This window comes from Pleurodeles waltl, chromosome 6, assembly GCF_031143425.1.
Source record: "Pleurodeles waltl isolate 20211129_DDA chromosome 6, aPleWal1.hap1.20221129, whole genome shotgun sequence".
Classification (NCBI taxonomy): Eukaryota; Metazoa; Chordata; class Amphibia; order Caudata; family Salamandridae; genus Pleurodeles; species Pleurodeles waltl.
In genome coordinates, this window is record NC_090445.1 from 841950581 (window position 1) to 841969622 (window position 19042).

The following is a 19042-nucleotide window of genomic DNA, read 5'->3' on the forward strand; positions in this document are numbered from 1 at the left end:
TGAATGGAATCCCAACCACTGCCCTGAGAGACACTTGTGCCAGTCACACTATTGTGCATGACAGGCTGGTGCTCTCAAACCAGTACATCCCAGGTGAGACTGCCAGGGTAAGAGTTAGCCTAGACAGGGTCACTAAGAGGCCTGTGGCTTTAGTGCCCATAGAAGTGGGTGGCACTCTTAGCTGGAGAAGGGTAGTAGTCAGTACAGACCTCCCCATTGATTGTCTCCTTGGAAATGACTACCCAGAGGTTAGTCAGAGCCCAAGAGAGGAACTGGTCCAGTGCCAGTCCTCTCCCAAGGATTCTGGAAGTCCTGCCTCTGCAGTAAATGCAAGCAGGCCCCAGAAGAAGAAGAAAAGAAAACAGAGTAGGAAGGGTGGACAACCTTTAGCCAAGGTTACAGCAAGCCAAGGAGATTCTGCTCCAGTAGGGGAGAACTCCAAAAATGGCCCTGATAAAGTCCAACCTGACCCACAAGAAGTCCTGGCTAGTCAGGCAACTGTTAAACCTGAGTGGGTGGCTCCTCAGCTAACAGAAGAAAGAGTGGAAGAAGGGTGTTTACTACAAGATGTGGTAACCCCCCACTCTAATACAGCAGACAGGCAACCTGAACCCAAAGAGGCCTGTAACTTAGCCCCTTCCCTTTTAGGTGAAGAGCTAAAGGTGTGGTTCTGGGCACTGACAGCTGTCAGTGGCCTCTGCTGGGTGTTAGCCTTTATGGCTGCACTATCCTTAGCATGGTGGTCTGACCCCATGCCAAATAGCAAGTTAGGCCCCCTGACCCTATTAGTCATGGTGGGGTTACTCCAGCTCTGGGTAACCTCTCTGGGTAAGCTAGGGGTAACCCTGGCCAAGATAAGGTTAGCAGAGGTGGATACCTCTAAGACCAAAATAGAAAGAATGGGTGGAGACATTGAAGAGGCAGACAAGAGGCAATTCAGACTAGGTCCTATCACTGTGGAAGTAGGTCAGTTTCCCAAAAGGGAATGACCTGAACAGAAGGATGTAAGGCAGAGTAGGCCCTGCAACTAACCAGCCTATTTCTCCTACTCTTCCTCGCCTGACAGACTAGGAAGACTCTCCCAGCTTGGGCTGAGTCTCCTGGCCTGTGGGCTGGGGGGGGCTTGTGTAAAGAAATGGCTCCCTGTTGCAGTTACCCCCCACTTTTTGCCTGATACTGATGCTGACTTGACTGAGAAGAGTGCTGGGACCCTGCTAACCAGGCCCCAGCACCAGTGTTCCTTCACCTAAAATGTACCATTGTATCCACAATTGGCACACCCTGGCATTCAGATAAGTCCCTTGTAACTGGTACTTCTAGTACCAAGGGCCCTGATGCCAAGGAAGGTCTCTAAGGGCTGCAGCATGTCTTATGCCACCCTAGAGACCCCTCACTCAGCACAGACACACTGCTTACAAGCCTGTGTGTGCTAGTGAGAACAAAATGAGTAAGTCGACATGGCACTCCCCTCAGGGTGCCATGCCAGCCTCTCACTGCCTATGCAGTATAGGTAAGACATCCCTCTAGCAGGCCTTACAGCCCTAAGGCAGGGTGCACTATACCATAGGTGAGGGTACCAGTGCATGAGCACTGTGCCCCTACAGTGTCTAAACAAAACCTTAGACATTGTAAGTGCAGGGTAGCCATAAGAGTATATGGTCTGGGAGTCTGTTTTACACGAACTCCACAGCACCATAATGGCTACACTGAAAACTGGGAAGTTTGGTATCAAACTTCTCAGCACAATAAATGCACACTGATGCCAGTGTACATTTTATTGTAAAATACACCACAGAGGGCACCTTAGAGGTGCCCCCTGAAACTTAACCGACTATCTGTGTAGGCTGACTAGTTTTAGCAGCCTGCCACAAACCGAGACATGTTGCTGGCCCCATGGGGAGAGTGCCTTTGTCACTCTGAGGCCAGTAACAAAGCCTGCACTGGGTGGAGATGCTAACACCTCCCCCAGGCAGGAATTGTCACACCTGGCGGTGAGCCTCAAAGGCTCACCTCCTTTGTGCCAACCCAGCAGGACACTCCAGCTAGTGGAGTTGCCCGCCCCCTCCGGCCAGGCCCCACTTTTGGCGGCAAGGCCTGAGAAAATAATGAGAAAAACAAGGAGGAGTCACTGGCCAGCCAGGACAGCCCCTAAGGTGTCCTGAGCTGAAGTGACTATAACTTTTAGAAATCCTCCATCTTGCAAATGGAGGATTCCCCCAATAGGGTTAGGATTGTGACCCCCTCCCCTTGGGAGGAGGCACAAAGAGGGTGTACCCACCCTCAGGGCTAGTAGCCATTGGCTACTAACCCCCCAGACCTAAACACGCCCTTAAATTTAGTATTTAAGGGCTACCCTGAACCCTAGAAAATTAGATTCCTGCAACTACAAGAAGAAGGACTGCCCAGCTGAAAACCCCTGCAGCGGAAGACCAGAAGACGACAACTGCCTTGGCTCCAGAAACTCACCGGCCTGTCTCCTGCCTTCCAAAGATCCTGCTCCAGCGACGCCTTCCAAAGGGACCAGCGACCTCGACATCCTCTGAGGACTGCCCCTGCTTCGAAAAGACAAGAAACTCCCGAGGACAGCGGACCTGCTCCAAGAAAAGCTGCAACTTTGTCTCCAGCAGCTTTAAAGATCCCTGCAAGCTCCCCGCAAGAAGCGTGAGACTTGCAACACTGCACCCGGCGACCCCGACTCGGCTGGTGGAGATCCGACACCTCAGGTGGGACCCCAGGACTACTCTGATACTGTGAGTACCAAAACCTGTCCCCCCTGAGCCCCCACAGCGCCGCCTGCAGAGGGAATCCCGAGGCTTCCCCTGACCGCGACTCTTTGAACCTAAAGTCCCGACGCCTGGGAGAGACCCTGCACCTGCAGCCCCCAGGACCTGAAGGACCGGACTTTCACTGGAGAAGTGACCCCCAGGAGTCCCTCTCCCTTGCCCAAGTGGAGGTTTCCCCGAGGAACCCCCCCCTTGCCTGCCTGCAGCGCTGAAGAGATCCCGAGATCTCTCATAGACTAACATTGCGAACCCGACGCTTGTTCCTACACTGCACCCGGCCGCCCCCGCGCCGCTGAGGGTGAAATTTCTGTGTGGGCTTGTGTCCCCCCCGGTGCCCTACAAAACCCCCCTGGTCTGCCCTCCGAAGATGCGGGTACTTACCTGCAAGCAGACCGGAACCGGGGCACCCCCTTCTCTCCATTCTAGCCTATGTGTTTTGGGCACCACTTTGAACTCTGCACCTGACCGGCCCTGAGCTGCTGGTGTGGTGACTTTGGGGTTGCTCTGAACCCCCAACGGTGGGCTACCTTGGACCAAGAACTAAGCCCTGTAAGTGTCTTACTTACCTGGTTAACCTAACAAAAACTTACCTCCCCCAGGAACTGTGAAAATTGCACTGTGTCCACTTTTGAAATAGCTATTTGTCAATAACTTGAAAAGTATACATGCAATTTTGATGATTTGAAGTTCCTAAAGTACTTACCTGCAATACCTTTCGAATGAGATATTACATGTAGAATTTGAACCTGTGGTTCTTAAAATAAACTAAGAAAAGATATTTTTCTATACAAAAACCTATTGGCTGGATTTGTCTCTGAGTGTGTGTACCTCATTTATTGTCTATGTGTATGTACAACAAATGCTTAACACTACTCCTTGGATAAGCCTACTGCTCGACCACACTACCACAAAATAGAGCATTAGTATTATCTATTTTTACCACTATTTTACCTCTAAGGGGAACCCTTGGACTCTGTGCATGCTATTCCTTACTTTGAAATAGCACATACAGAGCCAACTTCCTACACGTATGTATTCATTCCAATAGTACGTTGAGGCCTGCTTTTCCTTTGATGAGGAATAGTAATTCGTTCATAAGTCGAAAAGTGCATTACCATTCTTGAAGAGGGGGACAACATTCCACTTCTGCGCTCTCCATCATCACCTGTGTTTATTCTTCATAGTCCTGTGTCTCTGTGCTTTGGATATCCGTACCCACTCCAAGAGTGTATAAATATTCTGAGGAAGGTCAGAGTCCGATTTTAAGTTTAAGGGGTCTTTTCATTTAAGTGAACATAAACATACAAAGAATATTACCACTGAAAAGTTGTCCCTGAATCAGACCTGTATTTTTAAAATATTGTCTTATCATTTCATAATATTATTTATTTTGTGTTTGTTTTAGAAGGGCCCCTCTAGATAGGCTGTATGCCCATTCCTACTGCAACTAAAACAGCTTCTGCTGTGTTCTTTAAACAAGTTCCTGTTTGCATAGGTTTTTAGAAGGACTGCAGTGGGAACCAACTTTATCGGGTTAAACAGTACGGACTGAGTTCAGTCTCAAGTCCAAGAAAACAAGAATATCAGGGCTCTGTGAGAACTTGCAGACCTGCAGTTATTTGCACTTTCTTTCACTATGTTTTCTTGACTTTTGAATTTTCTCTAGAGCTACCAGAATAAACTAGCTGATTTCTTTGATGTTCATGAATATTATATGGTGTGAAAGACAAAATCCCTTGCCTGTAATCCTAATTACCCATTTTTGGCATGTTTATTAAATTAATAATCTTCTCATCCAACCCCTCAGCATAGCCAAGCGCAGACCCATTGGATTAGTGAATGCTTATTTTTTTCTCACTCTCTTGCACTTCAGAATCAACTCATAACTGTCACTGCACTGCTGCCTTGAGGTGCACTGTGAATTGTCTCATTTATGAGGCTTCTGCGCTGCGTATCTCTTCACAGTTCCTGCATTTAGGATTGAATCCAACAAATGACAAATTCTTTGTTATGCTAATTGTGCCTTTAGAAAAGTAAAAACTTGTTTTCTTTAGGGAGGCAAATTAAAGTTATCTATGTTTGAAATAGACTTTTCTATTTGAAATGTGTTTCCATGCGTTCACGCCTGGTTGACGATGTTAATTTTTTATACCTTTAATGAAGGTGTTTTTGATGGAGAACTAGTCTTTTTATTTTTATTTATGAATGCTTTATTATTTGAAATATGAGCAAAAAGGAACAATAACTTACAGATTTTTTTTTTATCAGATTATTCCAAAAAGCAATGCACAAAAATCTAATATATTCAGAGTTTAAGAATAAAGCATGAATATAGTTCTGGCTATAAATACTGAATTCTGAGCTAAAAGAAAAGAATGAACCGCTTCTAGACTCGCAATTTATGTTTTTTGTTTCAGAAAAGAAAAGAGAGGATATAAGATAAATACAGCAAAGAGAAGACGAAGGAAAAAGATATAGAAAGAAAAAAAGGAAAAAGAGAGAAATTAAAAGATAATAAAATGAAAATACATGACCAGAACCAGTAATTATAATAAAACATCAAACAATAAGAACAGTAATTAAATAGTATCCGAAAAATGTATTGAAACTATAATTTCATGGTGGCTGGAATACGAAAGTGTTATTACGAAATTGAGATGGTGGGAGACATAAATAAGTTGTAAGAGGTGACCAAAATGAGTCTTTTTGAAGAAGTTGTTTTGTAGAGATAGCAGATGCTCTGTCTAATCTGTGATGATGACAAAGCACGTTCCACCATCCATTAAAAGTGATCTTAGGAGCATCCTTCCAGTTTGACGTGATAACTTGTAATGCTAGAGCAATGAGCAAATCCACAAAACGGCCCACTTTACGGGCGCCAATCCAAATAGGAGAGGAACTTCCCAAAAAGATGTTGACAATGTCAAAAGGAAAATTAACATTTCATATCTGTGCAATTTTATTACAAAATTTTTGCCAAAAAGAAGCAGTAGCTGGGCATTGGAAGAAAGAGTGTAGGTAGGTGCCTGGTGTATCAGAGCAGGTCCAACAAAAATCCGGAATGCTTGGGTCATACTTAGAGAAAGAGAGAGGAGTTAATAAAGGGCTATGATAAAAATAATGAATGGCCTGTGTAGTACTGGCATTACAGGATGTATGATGGATTTTGGACCAAATGCAATTCCATGTTTGAACAGAGAGAAAGCAATTGAGGCCCATTTCCCAAGTAAGCTCTATTTTATTTTTAACATGGCTTGGGAACTGATAATGTAGGTATTTATCCATGTGAGAGGCTTTGGTAGGGGTGCAGGGAGAAAGCTGCATAGGAACTAAAGTTGGAGCAGGGGGTTGGATCTAGCAATCAGATATTTAGTTGTTGTGCCAGAAGGGTTATTAACCTTTGATATTTTGGCATGTGGGTGGCTGATAAATTAAATTAAATTTGGAGTTCAGAAAAAGAGGGAGGTAGCATATGCTCAAACAATTGTTTGACTTGTAAAATACCTTTAATTACCCACTCTCTCCAAAAGAGAGTATGATTGAATAACATGATATTTCTATTAAGCCAAAAAGAGGATTCCAGGAATGTTTGTAATGATGATAATGGTTTAGTTAAGAGTGGATAAACAATTAAGATGTATTGCTTAAGACAAGGAGATGAGAACCCTCTAGGAGAGTATGAAAAATATGATATTGATTGAAATGGGAAAGGAAAAATAATTGCTTCCTCCAATTTATACCAAATCGATGGAGACATTTCTTGAGGAGAATAAATATAAGGTAGGACTTGTTTCAATATAAAGGAGGAATGATATTGACAAAGATTCGGAAAATTAACTCCACCTACATCCTTAGGTTTGCACAGTGAGGAAAGAGGTATGCGTGCTTTGCGTCCAGTCTATAGAAAGCTTATCACAATGCAATTAAGCAATTTAAAAAGTTTCAAAGGTATTTTGACCTGTAACATAGACAGATAAAAATTGATCACTGGGAGCATCATCATTTTGATCGATTCCAACCTACCTCACCAAGATAAATAGAGAGGAGACCACTTATCCGACATGCCACTAATTCTTTTTAACAAGATATGCCAAATTAAGCTGAATAGTAGCCGGAATTGAAGGGGTGTACTTAGTCCCAGACATTTTATATGTGTGGGGGTCCATTTAAAATCCGTTTCTTCAAACATATGTTTTAAACAAAATTTATTTGAAGGAAGAACTTCGGATCTATTTAAGTTTAATTTATAACCTGAGAGGTTAGAGTATCAGTTCAGTAGTTCAATAAATACAGGCAACGATGTCTGTGGATTAGAAACATACAAGATAACATCATCAGCATAAGCAGTAAATTTGATTTGCAAATCTTTATGCACAAACCCGATAAACAAATTAGATTGCTTCAAGGAATATAAGAAAGGTTCCAAAGATAAAATGAATAGCAAGGAGGATAATGGACACCCTTGCCTAGTACCTCGATAAAGGGAAAAATAAGAAGATTGAACTCCATTTAAGAAGATAGATGTGGATGGGGAAGAATATAGGGGCTCATTCTAACCCTGGCGGTCCAAGACCGCCAGGGCTAAAATGACGGGGGCACCGCCAACAGGCTGGCGGTGCCCCGCTGGGCATTCTGACTGCGGCGGTTCGGCCGCGGTCAGAAGTGGAAAACTGGCGGTCTCCCGCCGGTTTTCCGCTGCCCAAATGAATCCTCGATGGCGGCGCAGCAAGCTGCGCCGCCATGGAGGATTCTGACACCCCATACCGCCATCCTGTTCCTGGTGGTTCTCCCGCCAGGAACAGGATGGCGTATGGGGTGTCGCGGGGCCCCTGGGGGCCCCTGCAGTGCCCATGCCAATGGCATGGGCACTGCAGGGGCCCCCGTAAGAGGGCCCCAAAAAGAATTTCAGTGTCTGCTTTGCAGACACTGAAATTCGCGACGGGTGCAACTGCACCTGTCGCACCTTCCCACTCCGCCGGCTCAATTCTGAGCCGGCGTCCTCGTGGGAAGGTAGTTTTACACTGGGCTGGCGGGCGGCCTTTTGGCGGTCGCCCGCCAGCCCAGTGTAAAACACAGAATACCCGCAGCGGTCTAATGACCGCGGTGCGGTATTCTTGAGGGGGGAACTAAGGCGGGCGGCCTCCGCCGCCCGCCAGGGCGAGAATCACCCCCATAATCTATTAATATATTTTACAATTACAGGTCCAAAACCGTGCCATTTCAGGGCTCGCATCATAAAAAGCCAATTAATACGATCAAAAGCTTTCTCTGTATCCAAAGTAATGGCAGCCATTGGAATAGTATTTGCAGAAGCAAGATGTAAAATATTTAGTAAGGCTCTGGAATTATCAGTAATATATCTGCCTTTAACAAAGCCAGTTTGTTCAAAACCAATTAAATCCTGTATAATCTGATTTACCCGAAGAGCTAATATTTTAGCAAATATCTTACAGTCTAAATTAGATTGGCCGATAATTACCACACAGAGAAAGGTCCTTATCTTTTTTAGGGATGAGGCAAAGCATTGCTTGAGAAAACGTACCTTGAGCCCTATCATACTGAATAAATTGATAATAAAGAGAATACAAATGCGGAAGAAGAATGTGTGAAAAATGAAGGTAAAATTCAGCTGTAAAGCCATCCGGGCCCAGAGCTTTATCTTTTGGTAATTTTGCTAAAGCGGTCTTAATATCCTGCACAGATATTTCTTTATCTAGGGAAGAAAGGTCTTGAGATTGATTTGGTCGAGATGGGAGAGATTTTAAAAAGGATTCAAGATCAGCCTCAGAGGGGGATGATTCAGGCGTATAGAGATTTTGATAAAAATCTGAAAAACCTTGCAAAATATCCTCATTTCTAAAATTATTATTCCCCTTGTTGTCTATGATATGTGAGATCTTAGATTTTCGGGATTTGACTTTAAGTTAATTTGCAAGCATCTTTCCAGCTTTATTACACCCACCATAAAATTTAGAATTAATTTTTAAAAGCGTGCCTGAGGCTTGTTCAGTGGACTTCTTATTAAAACCCAGTTTGGATTGAATAAGGAGTTTAAGAGTATCATTATCATTTGATGTAAGGTATTTATGTTCCAGAGATTTAATAGATGATAAGAGAAGAGCCGACTCTGTGAGAAACTTTTTCTTCTTTGTAGCCACATAGTCAATTATGAAACCTCTGGCCGAGGCTTCAAAAGCGTCCCAGACAATATGGAATTGCAAGGAAGGCGTCAGATTGAGATCAAAATATTCCTTAAGAAATACTTCTCATTTATCTACAAAGACCTGATCCTTCAGCAAATAGTTATTAAAGCGCCATCTCCATGCCCGACAAGATTCAGTTGTTATGTCAATATCTATAAACATAGGTGCATGATCCAATATTAGTATAGTGCCTATTTCATCGTGCATAGATGAGTAAGCAAGTGAGGTGTCAAAAAAATATAATCTATTCTAAATTTTGAATTGTGCATGGAAGAATGAAAGGTGAATTCTAAACTATCTCGATTGTATATCCTCCAAGCATCTTTCAAGCCTCTGGAATGAATGGCATTCTTGAATGTTTTTTGCATTTTATCAGGGATATATCTGGAAAGGGAGTGCCTGTCCGTAAAGTGGTCCATAACTTGATTACAATCTCTGCCCAATTTAAGATTATCATTCGGACAGGAGCGTAAAACCCGTGAAATATTTTCCCAAAATTTTAGATCAGTAACTGTAGGGCCATAAATGTTGAGTAAGGTGTATGGGACATTATTGATAGTGAGGTGAAGAAGAAGCCATGTCCCTTCATCATCTCTCTCCTCTATCTCTCTCTGTATGGAAAGTGATTTAGGAAATAAAATAATAACCCCATTTTTATGGAGTGCCATAGAACAAAAAATATGACCCACCCAATGCCGCCTCAAAGAATTAATATCCTTATCAGAGGTATGGGTTTCTTGCAACATGGCAACCTTGAAATTTTACTTGGAAAGATGTGAAAGGACTCTCTGCTTCTTAATGGGATTGCGTAAACCATTCACATTCCAAGAAACAACACGCATGACTTAAACCAACTTGCAGAACAACAAAAAGATATATCTGTAGCAACATTATCAACATAAAACAATTTATCTAACAGTAAGTTAGAAACCACTTGATCTTATGATACCAAAAGGTATGTAGAATGAACAACCAAATATCAGTCGAATAAGAAAGAAGGAAGGAAGAAAAGAGCAAAGAAAGAAAAAAAGAGAGCGCAAATGGTGATAAAAGCAGAGAAGATGGCAAGGAGCCTAATGGCTAGAGCCATAGTAGGACAAAGTAAAAACAATACAGTGACAATAAAGTGGGAGAGTGGGGAAGCACGGAAAAAGCTAAGATGGTCCACAACCGGAGCTACACATGAGAGGAGACAGAAGGCCACGAAGACATTATTATCAGGAGAAATAAATAATACAGCATAAATATGAACAATAATGACTCATACGAAACACTTACCGACAACTGAGAACAAATGAAGACAATGGGTCTGGAACATGACACAGGAAAGGGACACATATCGGATTTAGGGAAACAAATGAAGCGTGATGTATCTGTAAAAAGAGTAAAAATAATAAATAAAAAATAAATAAAAATAAAATTGATCAGTGACTTAAGACAATATATCAGCAAAGAACTTCTTAAGAACCAACAATGATTAATCAAGATTTGCAACATTCCATTTCTTCACCCTTGCATTGGCTAATAAACATTTTCAGATCAGCAGGCGAGGCAAATGTAAAAGTACAATCTTTGTATGTTAGTTTAAAGAAGCAAGGATGAACCAGTCCATAACGAGCGTTTAGTGAGCTCAACCCTGGATGCAGTGCAAGAAACACTTTGCAACGAGCAGCCGTAGCATGTGCCACATCCTGTGAGAAGAAAATCTTATGACTAGACCACAGCATCTGTTTCCTTTGCTTGGCTGCTTCCAAAACCATGAGTACCTCAGTATACTATAAAAACAAATTACAATTATGCCTCTTGGACGATCAGGTGATGAGACACCAGAAGATCTGGGCCCCACACGATGTTCGCATTGTATATTAAGAGCAGTACCATCCATGAGCCCAATTATTTTTGGAATATTAGTTTTCAGGAAAGAGATTATGGGCCTGATTCTAACTTTGGAGGACGGTGTTAAACCGTCCCAAAAGTGGCGGATATACCACCTACCGTATTACGAGTCCATTATATCCTATGGAACTCGTAATACGGTAGGTGGTATATCCGCCACTTTTGGGACGGTTTAACACCGTCCTCCAAAGTTAGAATCAGGCCCTATGTCATTGCCGTCCACCTCCTCAGGAATGCCATAAATTCTAAGATTGTTACGCCGGTTATGATTTTCCAAGTCCTCAGTTTGGAGTGAAATTTCTTTAGACATGGCATCAATCTTAGTAACCTCATCCTGCATATTACTGATCATTTGCTCAGCCTCTGAGACCATGGATTCCAGACTTGACCACTTTTCTTCAATCCTTTGAAGGGTAGCATTACTTTCCATCACAAATGGCTTCAAGTGTTTTACTTCGTCCATAAGGTCTTCCAGGGTCAGAGGCAAAGGATATTTTGTCGGAGAGGAAGGGTGCTTCTTTTGTCATTTAGAGGTATTATTATAGTCCTTCTGTGACGAGGACATAGTTCCAGAAACCGCTGCAACCATTGAAGAAGAAGAAGAGGAGGGAGGCTCCATAGAAAATAAGTATCCAGAGAATAAACTCAGAGCTGATAGATAGTGTAAAAATTATCTTAAATGCAGCACTGCAGTGTGAAAAATGCGCAATACATGAAATCTCTAAAATTATTAATGACACAAATAGTTCCAGAGGCTGTAGATGCTGACCATATCCCAATTGTAGAGGAACGTGGCTGGATAAGAATAATCCAATATTAAAGAAGAAAAATGAGCTTCATAGAGTACCTGCGTCCTACAACATTAAAGTATGCAGTCATTTTTCTCTTCTTTTTTCCTTCCCAAAAAAAAAAAAAATCCAAAAATCAAAATGGCAGCCACCAAAGCTGAGGAGGGGCCAAAAAAGCCAAAAAACACGCTCCAAAATTATTCCAGCGGTAATATACCTGCTGCTCTTATGTTCCCATCTCTGTGCCTCTATTATCTCTGTCCATAGTGCCAAAATGCCGCCAAACGAAGCTAAAACATCTCCGTGACGATGTGGAGCTTCAACGGAGAGCAGCCATCTTGCAGGCGTCTCAGCCATGCCCCCCCCCCCATTGGAGAACTAGTCTAACAGGTAACTTTTCCTTTTCACCAGACACTGACTTGTTTCAGCCCAGTCATACCAGATTTACATGATTCAGAGACAGATGCTACTTTTCTTTCAGCCTTTTAGAGAAAAGAGCCAGACAAGACAGTGGTCCGGCAGCACCCAGTAGCTCTCAACAAGCAACATCAGCCAGGATTCACTGATGAAGTGTGAGAGGTCATCACTTATAATTGATTGGAAATTCCTTTGGTTAAGGTAGAAGAGACATCCAGGACATTTCCATAAGTAGAAGGTGCCCTGGTAAATCTATTATAGAAAAGTACATCTAGCATAGGTATTTTGCTAGTGATCGAGGCTTTGGTAACATGAGGCCATGACATGTCTTATTATCATTTGTGTTGCTCGTATAGACTTGTTTCTAAGCATGGGAAAATCCAGTTCTGATTGTCAGTGGAATACGGCAGGTTTAATGTTAACATAATTGATGGTTCTAAATATTTGTGTTGTCCTTTCCTGTTGTGTAGCAGGTGTCATACTAAAAGCGGCGTCTGCAGATTTTAATTTCACGTTTGCCTGTTTTTCCTTTGAATCCACAGACCGTTCTCGCCGATGGCACTTCTGGTATGATTATGTCCAAGCAGAGAAAACATCAAGCAAACTTTGAAAAGGAGAAATATTTGTGCATGAAGTTTTTTGATCAGTGGTCGGAATCAGATCAAGTAGCGTTTGTAGAACACCTGATATCGCGAATGTGCCATTACCAGCATGGACATATTAATTCTTACCTTATGCCGATGTTGCAAAGGGACTTTATCACCGCACTTCCCGGTAAGATGCATGAACGTCCATTATAGATTTTTGTGAAAGATTTACAAACTCTTGGTCATTGGGTAACTATTTCAGTTTATCAGTCAAATGTTTTCTTCATTCAGTCTTACTTTTAAGGCTAATAACATGGTGTGATGTGAAAGTTTCAATCTATATTCATCATCAGGAAGTCAAATTGATCTGGAAATTAATACACCATTTTATTTTCCAGTGATTTTTATTGAGGTTTTGCATACCTTGGCACAAAAATAGTACCTTCAAAACCAGCTTCCCAACAAAGCGGTCATAATTCTTCTGCCCTCACACTAGGTTAATCACATAATGTGACATAATTTATATACGCATGGGGATCAGCGGTGTGTGTTAAGCCAAATAGAGGCAATAGTGTTCTTTCAAGTAGACCCTAAGCACAGTGTCCCTGAGGATACATTGTGCCACGTAAGTCAGAGTTCATTTAGTCAAGAACTTGGTCCCATAGTTTGTGGAAAAGCTGCGATTTGTCCACCAAGTAATAGGCGATTTTTTTTGTGGTTCAGCAGGCGCCACTGCTTGTGGATCCAATATTTGAATGGATAGGTGGTTTTCCCCAGAGTGCGAGAACTGAGTGTTTCACAGCGAAGAAGAGGTGGGATATTCATTTGCCCACTGTAGAGTGCAGTGGGTAAAATCCCTCAGGAAGTCTGCCTAGAATTGCAAATTCAGGAAGTTTGTTTGAATCCCAGCCTTCAAACTGGAACATCGCTGACAAGATAGCATCCCAAAACTCCTCCAGGTAAGGGCAGTACCAGAGGATGTGTGTGAGAGTGCTGCTGCTGCCAGATCTAAGCCAATATGCCTTGAGGTAGGTGGTGTGGGTAACATGTAGGTGATGAGGAGTGAGATGCCAGCGTCACAGAATTTTATAAAGGATCTCTCTTCCCTGTGTGTGGTGGTCAAAGTTGCTGCTGTGGTGAAACACCTCCTGCCATTGTTTAGTGTCTAAGGTAATCTTCAGATCCCTCTCCCAGAGCAGTTGGAATGATGCTTTGGTTATTGTTGTCTGGGTATTGAGAAGACTATAGACATTAGAGACTAAGGCTATGAAGGAAGTGAGGCTTTTAAGAAACTTTTTGAAAGAAGTGAGTGCTCTAGTCACCTATGATTTAATGCTGCTGTGCAAGACCTGGTGGTGGAGCTGAAGGTAGTGGAAACACTCAGACACTGGTATCCCATAGTCAAGCTTAAGCTCCTTGATGGTCTTCTGTGAAGAGGTCCTGGAGACGAAGCAACCCTTTTCGCTTCAGATTGTGAAAGCTAATTTTTCTAATCGCAGAGTGAAATCTGGATTGTCTAAGATGGGTGGGAGAGGGGAGAGTAGCGGAAGGAGGTGAGACCCTGGTTGGTGGTGATCAAGTCTCAGACTGCTAGAGAGACTCTTGTGACTGGGGAAGTATTCAGGTGTGTGCCTCTTGTTGCCCTAGGAACCAACTGGACTTTGTTTAGTGGTCTGGATGCGAGGGTCTGGTCTATAAAACACCCGGGGTTTATTGGTTTCCCCCTTGAGTAATTCACATAGCATAGTCAGGACGCCCAGTAGATGCGCAGTAAATGCATCACTCCCAATCCTCCCTCCCGAGGGTTTTGAGTTCAAATCTGAAAGGCTAATCTGGGGTTGCCCTCCCCCCCCAAATGTACAATGGGCAGGCAGCTTGAAGATGGGCTGTACCCTCCTTGGGGAATGGTAAGGGTATCGTTTGAAAGAGGTATAGGATGGTTCTTTAGAAGAGTAGTTTTAAGAGCTGCTATACGTCCCTTCCATGAGAGCGAGTGGTTTCTCCAGGCCAATAGTGATGTTTTATTCTTGCGTAGGAGGGATTTGAAATTGAGTTTGGCACAGATGGAAAGTTTTGTTGTCAATTGGATACCCAGGTATCTGATAGAGTTTGCCAGCCTTCGGAATGGCATAATTGGGGTTAGCTACTTTGCCAGGGTGTTCCCACCTACTAGGATCACATCCTCTGATTTCAATATGTTGATCCGTAGGCTGGCCTCTGCCTGGAACTCCTCTGTGAGGTGAATCATAGCTTGGAGAGAGCACCAGGGGTCTGTGAAGAGAGAAAAATTTCACTGGCAATAGCAGATACCCTGAAGATATCCCTGCAAAAGGAGATGCCATGTATCTGCAGGGTGTTTCTGATGGTCTGGAGGTGAGGGTTCCACAAAGAGATTAAATAGGGAGGGGACGGGGGCAGCCGTCCTTGTTTTTTTCCTGGAAATGTCAATAAGATGGAGGCCAAGTTTAGTCTTGCCACTAGAGGTTTGATTGATTATGAAGCCTCCCTGATTGGTGTGGATAAAGTCAGGCATCAGGCTGTCAAGGTGATTGGCTGGACATTCGCAAAAATGTTTCAGGTCTGTGTTCAGGAGAATTATTGGGCAATAGAATGAACAAAGCTTTGAGTCTTTGCTGGGTTTAGATGATAATTTATTAGATGCTTCTGTCAGACAGGTGTATGCTCTCTGCTCAGTGATAAGGGAGTTGAAGAGGGTCAGAAGGACTGGAAAGAGCTGAGGGGCAAAATGCTTGTAGAAGAGAGGGGTAAATCTGTCTATTCCTGGGTTTTTGGAGGGTTTGAGTTGGGGAATGTCTGTTGGGATTTTAGCTGTGGAGATGGACACATTGATTTCCACGGCTGCATCTACTGAGACGTGTGGGAGGGTGATAGAGTTTAGGAATTTGTCTCTGCGTTCAGCAGAGGTCAAGGCTGCTGTGTAGAGGGATTGATAGAAGAATCAAAAGGCTAGGGGTTTACCCCCAGTCTATTTATGGGTTACATTGCCTGCCCTGATTTTGCTGATATGCCTGCATGGACCCATAGTAAGTGAGCCAATCGAGTGCCTGGTTTGTTGCTCAACCTGTGGAAGTATGGTCCTATTTGGGCCAGTACAAAGTTAGTCCTATCTAGCTCTAGTGTGTATAGCTGACCGCATACTGCCAAAACCTACACCATAGTTTGTTAGAGGGTAAATGTTTATTTTGCTGTTCGAGGGTCACTAACCGTCAGGTTAGTTGGGATCTAGTTAGATTGCATATGCGCTTGTGCCTGGCTGCCTTACTGATAAAGGGTCCCCGAATATCTGCCTTGAAAGCGTCCCAGACTGTGTGTTTGTCTGTGTCCTCTGCGTCAGTACGGGTCAGGTATGCAGTGAGTGTCTCCTGGATCACTGCCACCACTACCAGGTCACAGGGAAGGGAGTTGTTGAGATGCCATTGGCCATGCAGTGGTTTTCCCCCATCCCAGCGGAGGGTCAGGGTTATTGGTTTGTGATCTGAGAGGGTTTTGAGGTGTTCGTCTGCCCCTAATACGGTGTGTTCCAGGTCCTTATCTATAAGGAAGAGGTCAATGTGGGCACATGTAGTTTGCTGCTGAGTAGTCAGAGTTATCTGTTGTGAGGGGATGGCATGTGTACCCGACATCTAGTAACCCTAGATCAGCAAGAGAGGCTCGCTGCTCTGCAGACAGTTCTGTAGTCCCACCTTGGCTCAGGGCACCATATTGAAGTTGCCTCCAGTTTTGGAGGGTCCTTCTGCAAAAGCTACTGTTGACTGGAGAGTGTCTTGCAGGAATTGTTCTTGTCCCATACTGGCCGCACAGGTAGATGCCACACATACAGAGCTGCCCTCCCAGAGGTCGTTAACCACCACCCATGGGCCCGCATCTCCTGACTGGTGGCTGCATTCAACAGCATGTGCTGAGCTGTATGGGGAATTTCATGGACTGTAGTCTGCGGGTATCTAAGTTCAGGAGGTGGGTTTTCTGGAGGAAATATACTTGAGCTATAAGGCAGAGGAGCTTGTAGAGGATGCTTACATTTTAGCAGGAGTTGCTGAGATTAGACATGATTGTAATGTTGTACTGGGAGAAGGTGAGCGATTATCTCGAGGGCATACTGCTTGGGTTTGCATAGGTAAGTCTTGGTGTATATGGTGTTTTCTCCCGCCCCCCCACCAAAGGAGAAGAAAACAACAACAATAAAAAAAGCTATGTAAACCAACTAACCATAGTTTGCGGCAAAACTCCTGAAGGATACCCTCATTGACTGGAGGTGCCCACAAAGTTGAGGAGGGGGTCTTTCCACCCTAGTGTCAAATAGAGTTGAGGAGAGTCAGTGGGCCATGGGGAAGTCATGAGGTGGTCCAGTCCTGCCTGGCCTGGTTTGACAAGGAGAATCGAGCGGTGTATGTTGTGCCGTAGAGTAGAACCGCTGCACCAAAATCGTGCCATAGAACCCTACCGGCAGTTAGGTGAAGGTTTTTGGGTTGTTCTCGCTAGTTTTATGAAAGTGTTTGAGGAGTCAGGCTTTGCTGTGTTCAATCACTGTGGCACTTAAACAGTACTGTCGCTGTGTTCTGGCACTCATTGCTGGAGTGGGCACTGCCGGGAACGTTCTGAGTTCTGGAGAGGCATGCCCCTGATTATTAATTGGTAGCTCTGGATTTGTTTAGCTTCTTGGAGGGAAGCTGTAAGGTGTATGCGAACCTCCCAGATGAAGGCAATATTGAACAGATGTGTCTAGTATTATTTTGTGGCTCAGGGGTTGAAAAAATCTGTAACTGGTTGAAGGCACGCCTTTTCCCTAGGGATGTAGCTGATAGGTCCTGAAAGAGGAGGAGATGCGAACCGTTGAAAGAAATAGGATCCCCTTGTCGTGCTTTAGATATGATCTCCTTTTTTTCTGTGAAGCAGTACATGTGGGCGAGGACATCAGAAAGACACTTCTCAGCTCAGCAGAGAGGCACCACCCTGTGGTTCCAGGCTGACATGGACGAGATCAGAGAGGTAATGAGGAAGATTGGCGTCCGTGGCTGGGACTTCACAAATGTGCACATTGTTGCGACGTGACCCATTTTTCAATTCCTCACACTTCTCCTGGAGGTGGGTTTGTTGATCCGTCAGTTCAAGAATCCATTGCTGTGAGATTTCACATTTCCCGGAATGTTTGTCTAGTGTTTGTTAGGATTGCACTATGCGTCCTTTAGAGACGTCAACATTCCTTTGGAGGGTGTGAAGGTCATTCTCGACATACGTCCGTCTTCACCCCCTCGATGTAATCTCATATCTAATGGACAAATTGGAAAGAGGAGGTTCTTAGTGGTGGTTTGCATGCCCTCACCCGGGTTATCTGTCTGTTAATTCACTGCCATTAATTCACTGCCATTGGTGGTGGTGTTTCATTGTGGGATTTGTTCTGGGATGGGTTCTGGAGGAAGCATTTAATGGAGGTATCTTTTTTGTTGTATTGGAGTTTGGGACAGAGCTATGCCAAGTAGTCTTGCTGGTACCATGTCTATCATCTAGCTGTGCTTAAATGGAGGGGTCAAGCCTAGCAGCAGTGGTCTGCACATTTTTGAAAGGTGCGGATCAGGGTGGTGTGGTCTGAGATTACAGTGGGCCCCCATGGTTTTGGTGGTGGATGATTTCTGCCAGTCTATCAGTGCAGTGGGAGGTACCCAACGGGGTTGGTGTTGAAAGTAAACAACAGTAGGGTAGGCCTCCCCACCCTGAGTAACTTTGTCATCTGGCAGGTGCACGCATGAGGGATTCAGACCTCACCTTAATTGCGGTAGTGAGCAGCCATCTCTCAATCCTATATAGATGTTGCTCCTGTGGCTTACAGCAGGGGAAGGGGATTTGGGGGCTGCATGGGGTCCAGAGAACCAAAGGATGCCAAACCGCCAATGACCATGTCTGGTAAGTCCAGCATGGATCAACAGGGACTTCCCTGAGATCCGTTGTTGAATGTGGACACACGGTGGCAATGTGGTTGTGGCGGCCGTCGGGGTCGAGTGGCGCAGCAGAAGAATTCTTGTTCGGTGGGCCTTTGCCCACCCAAGTTCAAGTGGCCTGGGGACCACAGCGGGATCCCACCAAATGTTCGGCTGTTGTACCTCAGTTGCAGGCCGATTGGCTGTCCCACTATTTGACCATTTTAGTGATCATCTGAAACAAACTACGGAAGAAAGTTGCATGAAATTGTAGAGTTTTTTTTTTTTTTTGCCTTGCCACTTGGACTGGAGTTTATTCTTTCGATTTTTCAGAGGACTGGGCTCTCTCTATTGTAAATTTAATTGGATTAATACATTGTAACAATATTACATTTAGTTCAAAGCACAAATTAATATTTTGGAAGAGCTCGCATC

At 43.9% G+C, this 19042-nt stretch overlaps 1 protein-coding gene across 2 annotated transcripts in view; it reads left to right on the plus strand.

Annotated features, from left to right (window-relative positions):
- The window catches only part of BTRC (beta-transducin repeat containing E3 ubiquitin protein ligase), a 1279452-nt gene that overhangs the window by 733338 nt on the left and 527072 nt on the right, over positions 1-19042 (plus strand). For both annotated transcript variants that reach the window (XM_069239553.1, XM_069239552.1), the window contains one exon: positions 12630-12861. In XM_069239553.1, coding sequence (XP_069095654.1) covers positions 12630-12861 — 232 coding nt within the window. The remainder of the gene's footprint in view (positions 1-12629; positions 12862-19042) is intronic.